Source organism: Anarhichas minor, unplaced genomic scaffold (assembly GCF_050575085.1).
Source record: "Anarhichas minor isolate MPS153535 unplaced genomic scaffold, ASM5057508v1 ptg000058l, whole genome shotgun sequence".
Classification (NCBI taxonomy): domain Eukaryota; kingdom Metazoa; phylum Chordata; class Actinopteri; order Perciformes; family Anarhichadidae; genus Anarhichas; species Anarhichas minor.
The window spans coordinates 11,248,606-11,254,605 of NW_027466504.1; the positions used below are offsets into that span (position 1 = coordinate 11,248,606).

The following is a 6,000-nucleotide window of genomic DNA, read 5'->3' on the forward strand; positions in this document are numbered from 1 at the left end:
TACATAACTGATTTTCCAAACTGTCAAACAAATACCCGGTGGAGAGCAAACCTTGTTGCGTTCTAAATATGTTCAACAATCAACCATCTTGGGTTGAAAACAAAAGTAAATCTACTCTCATTGTATAGATTCAATTCTTAAATGTCCCTTTGTTTTCTCTGTCCCTTTCAGACCAGTGCACTGTGACCAGGTCCTATCTCTTCCTCCACAAGTTCTGGTTCTTCAGCACCATCTATTACTTTGGTAACTGGGCCTTTATCGGGGTGAGTCCAAAGATGTCAATGAAATGGTATCAGGGCCATTTTTGCAGAGGGAGAATTATTGTTGTTTGTTTTGTTTTTTTTAAAAGCTCAAAGAAGACATTTGTTAATTTTCAAAGAATTCAAAATATATCTTTTGAGATGAGCAACATTGACGTCAACATCTATGAAACATTTCATTCAGTTTACAAGCTGCATTTTGTTCGGGGGAAGAGTGTGAGAGCCGAAGACCATCATTTCATTTCTCCTCCGAAAACTGGAAATATGATTTTCCGAGACTGCACACAGCTAATCTCCTCAGCAAAAATAATGAATAGCCTCTCTCCTCGTGCAGTTGATGCATTCTATTGATCAGATGATCCTTATGAAATATTTCCTAATGTGTGCTTTGCTTATTGTTTTTAGGCGTTCCTCATTGGTCTGGCGGTGTCCTGCTGCAGAGGGAAGAAGTCTGTGATTGAAGGAGAGGTGGAGGCCGATGACTCAGACTTAAGTGATGATGAATATGTGCACTGAAAAGCAGTATTCGATCGGACGGGTTTGTAGATTCCCCCCCGTAATTTAAAGGGACTAGAAAGTACAATTTGATAAACTAATAAATGGATGTCAGTGATCTGTCATAGTTGAATTTATTGGTTTTAAGGAGTTATTGCAGTGGTGTCTTGTGCATTCCAGCCTTGTTTTGAGTCGACACATCCTACCCCTTAATGAGACCGCCGAGACCGATCGTTTGTGTCGTTCTCAGTCCATATTATTGATGACTTTGGGATTCTGCGAGTGTCCTCCAACTCAATCCTACCTTGAGAATTCACTCATCAACAGTTTGAAACCGACATGAATTGGTCATTTTCTGCTGGAGAAGACACACTGCAGCAGCAGAGACGGCTCCAAAACGTTGTCTTAAGATTTAGTTGGAGCTTGGACATAAACTTTTTACATTGTTAAAGCATATTCTAGACCCTTTTAATGGTTACTGAATGATAATATCTAAAGCTGGCTCTAATATACCTTTTAAGATCAAACACTATGAAGACATTTGAGCCTCCACCAACTGTTCTGCTTGCTTGTTTTCTGAAGAGCTAATTTGTATAAAATAATGAGTGTGTTGACAGCAGTATTTTCAAAGTTTATTTTGCTTGTTTTGTCTCAGGTTAAATATTGTGCTGGAGTGTTTGCTGCTTTTTCCCCTACATTTAGTCAAGGCCATTATTTAAGTCACCGTTACTGTACTTGCATACCTGCACTGTGTGAAATGTAAAGGGCCAATTACGGCTGTCGTGTTTCCAGCGTTTGTTATTCTTCATTTTTAATTAAACGGGCTCAACAACATTTTGCTGTCTGTGTTAGAAGAACATGGAATTTATCAAATACGCATGTCGTTTTATTTAAATGAAGGAGTATTTCTCCTTTTTTGCTTTATAGTTTATTTTATTTTCAGTGAATTTAGTTGTGTCAAAATGAACAAAAAACAAATTGACAGAAAATATGTGTGCCTCATGAATGTGTAGCACCACGATGGGCACACACTATTCTACGTGCTACCCCGTAAAAATTAGCCTCGCAGAAATCTTTCTGAATCTCACAAGGTTTGTTTTTTGCTTTGAGATGAAAGTCCGGCGGCAGCAGGAAATGTGATTACATGGTGACGACAGGAGCTGCATCCGATGTGCTTTAGTTCACCTGTGATGGGTTGAAAAGAATGCCATTGTGGAATGCGTGTCAATATTGAATGGTACCTGTATTTAAAGAAATAAAACCATTTTAAACACACTTCATATTTTCCGGTTCCAACTATTTTGACCCTCCACACCAAATATTCAAAGAGTGGTATATACATACTATAAAAATACTTTGTGTCCCAGCAGTGTGGAACAGAGCAAGCCACCACATTTGTTACAGTTGTTTGCAGGGGAATCAAAGTTAAGTTTGTAACAAATTGGATTTTAATTACATAGTATCTGTATTAAACATTTTGATCGACCATAGAGCTAATTATTCCTGTAATATATAGTGCGCTAATTGTTAGTGAGCACTACATGCCACCTGTCAGTTAATTTGTCTCAGTTCTAATTGCTCCTGTTTGAGTGAGACTTTTTTTTTTTACGAAAATCAATACAATTCCTTGCAACACTAACGATGAACATCATCTCAGCAGTTGTTAAAACTGTCCGCAACCATTTTTCATGACTAGTCCGTCCCTGCTATCAAATCCTCCCCCAAATGACTGCTCATTTCTCACATTGCTGTGAATAAAACATATTGGCTACGTGGTCTCTGTTGAGTATTTTCTTATAATGTTCGAAGATAAAACGTTTTAAATGGTCTTTAGTTCCGTGTTACATACGGTGTTTATCTTTAACGAGTGCAGTGACAAAATTATGACCACAGTGGTCAGATTCGGCAAAATCTATTAAGGAGCTGCAAAGTACATAACCACAATCAGTAATTTATGTTAGTGAGAATGTGTATTTTGCTGTTCAGAGTACTAAGGACATGTATCAAATGAAACTGACAGTTAAATACATCCGTTCTGGGATTAGCATATAACTACTCGGTGCATGCCTCGGATGGATTTGCATGAAGTGTTGAGTGCTTGTCCAATTAGAGTTGTTGGTATGTATACCTTGTCATAACTATTGTGCAAGCCTGCCTTGAGTTATGCCACCCCCTCATACACTAATAAACCAAAATAAGCCTTGAGCCAAAAACATGGAGCCCTAGAACTCAAGCAGAGGAGTGTGTGATCAACATGTCAGATCAGAGGATGTCTGTCTGTTCAGAGTGCAACTTTTCCTGTCTTACCCCTTATTCAAAAGCCAATTCTTGTCTCATCGTTTCTCTCCCTCACGCGTCTCTTTTTAGGCTTCTCTTGCAAGCTTGTTAAGGAACAACGAACACATTTTCTGAATGAATACATGAATTAGTTCAGAAAATATCAATTATGTTTACATCCCAGTTTGTATCATGCCTGACTATCCAGCTAACTATCAGTTAAACAATGGAAAATAATTATCTCCTCAGTATTTTTATGTTATCTAATATTACAACTCGAGAAACCAATAGACAGTATCTGACAGTAGATGAATGTAAAGTTGTTTTTTTCTGAGACAGACCCTGTTTTTAAATGAGGCAGAGCTGATTGTTAGGAGTACCCGTGATAGTATGCAAAGAGGAATTACAGAACAGCACAGCCATTGTCAAGGACCTCAGCACCCATCATCTATCTTAGTGCTCCACAGGTCGGAAGGCCATAATGCATTATACAGAATAACATTTCACTTGAAATTATAAAGGCACTTGCAAATGACAAGGGAGTACAACATTTAAACCATACTTTGGTTTGGTAGCCTACGTACTGCTCTTCCAAACAGCTCTGCTGTTCGCTTCTGTATTTTATTAACGTAGGCTATAGTTAAGCTAGCTAACTCACTGCAGTCTTTTTTGCTAGCTTATCAAAAATATTTAGCATTAGTTGAAATGACTATGTTGTAAATGATTTTCTTCTCCAGCTGATTTATGCTCGATGTGTGAGCAAACCCTGATGCCAGGTTAGCTTTAGCTACGGACATTTGTTAGCAAGACTAACAACAGCTCTGCTAGCACACGCTAGTGACGCTTTGAGCTAAATGCTAATGTCAGTCTGCTCGCGATAGCGCCGACGTCATGTATGGCAGGTTTGTGAACACTTTGACCACTTTTACCATGAGAGTGTCTGTTAAGTAGCACTTAAGACAAAGTGTAGTTACAGCGGCGGATGATGACATCAGTTTTGTAACGTTAGTTATTTACTCATACACTGAAGTCATAAAAGTCTTGGACACGGTTTGACATCATGATGGCGCCAGAAAAAAAGAGGATAGCCAAAGTTGTTATGATGGGGGGTGAACTTGAGTTTAAAAAAAAAAAAAAAAAAAAAACTTGGCCAGTACTGTTGTGCAAAGCATTTCACCACTTTTTCTCTCTACTTATGTCCTTTCTGTGATTTTTGGGTGGCCTCAAGTCTTTCCTCTGGGCTTTAACTCCTCTGACAGGCCCTTGATAGACCAAGTGTTTGCCTTACCCCTCAGTCATGCCTCCAGGGAGGAAAGTGACGCAGAATCAATGTGATTATGTTGATTCAGTGTTTGCAGCCCCTAAGCAGGTTAACCTCTCTGCTCTCATGGGCCTGTGGGGCTGCCACTCATTCCCAAATGATGACTTGTGCACCAGGCTTGTCAAGACATCCCAGCTCAATTTACCAACAACTAAATAATACAGCTTTCCACTTCCAGACACGCGTGTTATTTTGTCGAACCTATAAACAGACGCATTTGCGGCATTACATCTTTAATTGGTGTTTAAAAATCGTAATTTTCTGCGGGAGGTCTAAGTCATTCTTTGTCATATTAATCTCATTAGCTACAGAGAGAATAAGCTGAGCTCCTGCAAGAATTAAAATAGCTGAAACACACTTTCTAAAATTAGGGCCCTCTTTTTCAAAACTCTACACACTAAAACCAAAAAACATGAATACAAAATATCCTACATCTCTTGCATAAGCAAACACTTCTTTCAAAACTATATAAACTCTTCTAAAACTAGTTGTTTGCATCACAACGTTACACAAAAATACCAAATAAATAGCTGTTTAATTATGGCAACTGCACACTGAGTTGTATAAAACATTATCTAGAATCTTAGCCATTTTCATTTGTAGCATGATGTAAATATAGATAACGAACACAAATGCAATGGGTTTATTGTCAACGCTCATACTCATAATAACAGACACAATTACTTAACTGAAGATAACACAAACATAGTTGCTGTATTGTATTATAAACTAAATACAGTATTACAGTCCAGTAACTCTCCAAAATAGGCCTCCATAGTTGTGCACACTAAACAGCAAACCTGAATTCTCTTTATTGTGTTTTGATTTTCGAAGTGACCTGATTGATTAGAGGTGTTTTCACTTGTGTATTCTGGGTGCAGGTAAGAAAATTATAATTTAGTGTTTAGAATTTAACAAACAAAACACACAGGCTTTTTGAATGATGTGTTTGATGTAGATAACCGTGTGTTTTTGCAAACAGTGTGTTTTCGAATTTCTAACGTAGTGTAATGCAGACAATGTGCTTGTGGTGTAGCATACCTGGTCAATAGGCTACATGAGTTAGTGGTTTCAGTAACTGTCCCAGAAATACCAAATTCTGTGTCTTGGCAATTGCAAAAAACCGTAAGTCTCGCTCTTTCTTGTCCTTGTCCTCCTCAAACCCTCATTCTTCTTGCTATGCCCGTCTCTCCAATGTTGGCATCCATACCTGTTTTTGCCGAGGGACTTATTGGCAGGCTGTCAAAATAAAGGTGGGAGTGTGTTTCACCTCTATACATTGTGCAGTATTCCTGGAGGAAACTACCAAATAGTTAATAGGAAAAAACAGAAACTGAGCTGCATGAACTTTGTCACTTTCAAGTGCTTTTAAACCCTTTCTTTGAGGATTTCGTTTTGACACAAAAGGAAGGAAAAATGATAGAACTGTCAAAAATAGCATTTTAGACAAACACCAACTTGAAATAGACCCATTCACTTGTTTATTTGCATGGCGAAGTTCGTCATGCTCAGTTGCTGCTGAGTCACTGCGTACGTCTGACAGTGACATAATTCACCCAGCAGAGCTGATGAAGAAATCCCATACATATTTAGAGCTCCACGTTTGAATACGATTAGGTCACATAAGCACATAAATTATCTCCGGAG

The 6,000-nt window shown here is 38.4% G+C and overlaps 1 protein-coding gene across 1 annotated transcript in view; it reads left to right on the top strand.

Annotated features, from left to right (window-relative positions):
* Window positions 1–2,030, top strand: part of lmbrd1 (LMBR1 domain containing 1) — a 50,289-nt gene extending 48,259 nt beyond the window's left edge. Inside the window, exons 15-16 of the mRNA XM_076076588.1 lie at window positions 172–263; window positions 666–2,030. Coding sequence (XP_075932703.1) covers window positions 172–263; window positions 666–776 — 203 coding nt within the window. The 3' untranslated portion in view covers window positions 777–2,030. The remainder of the gene's footprint in view (window positions 1–171; window positions 264–665) is intronic.
* The last annotated feature ends 3,970 nt before the right edge of the window (window positions 2,031–6,000 follow it).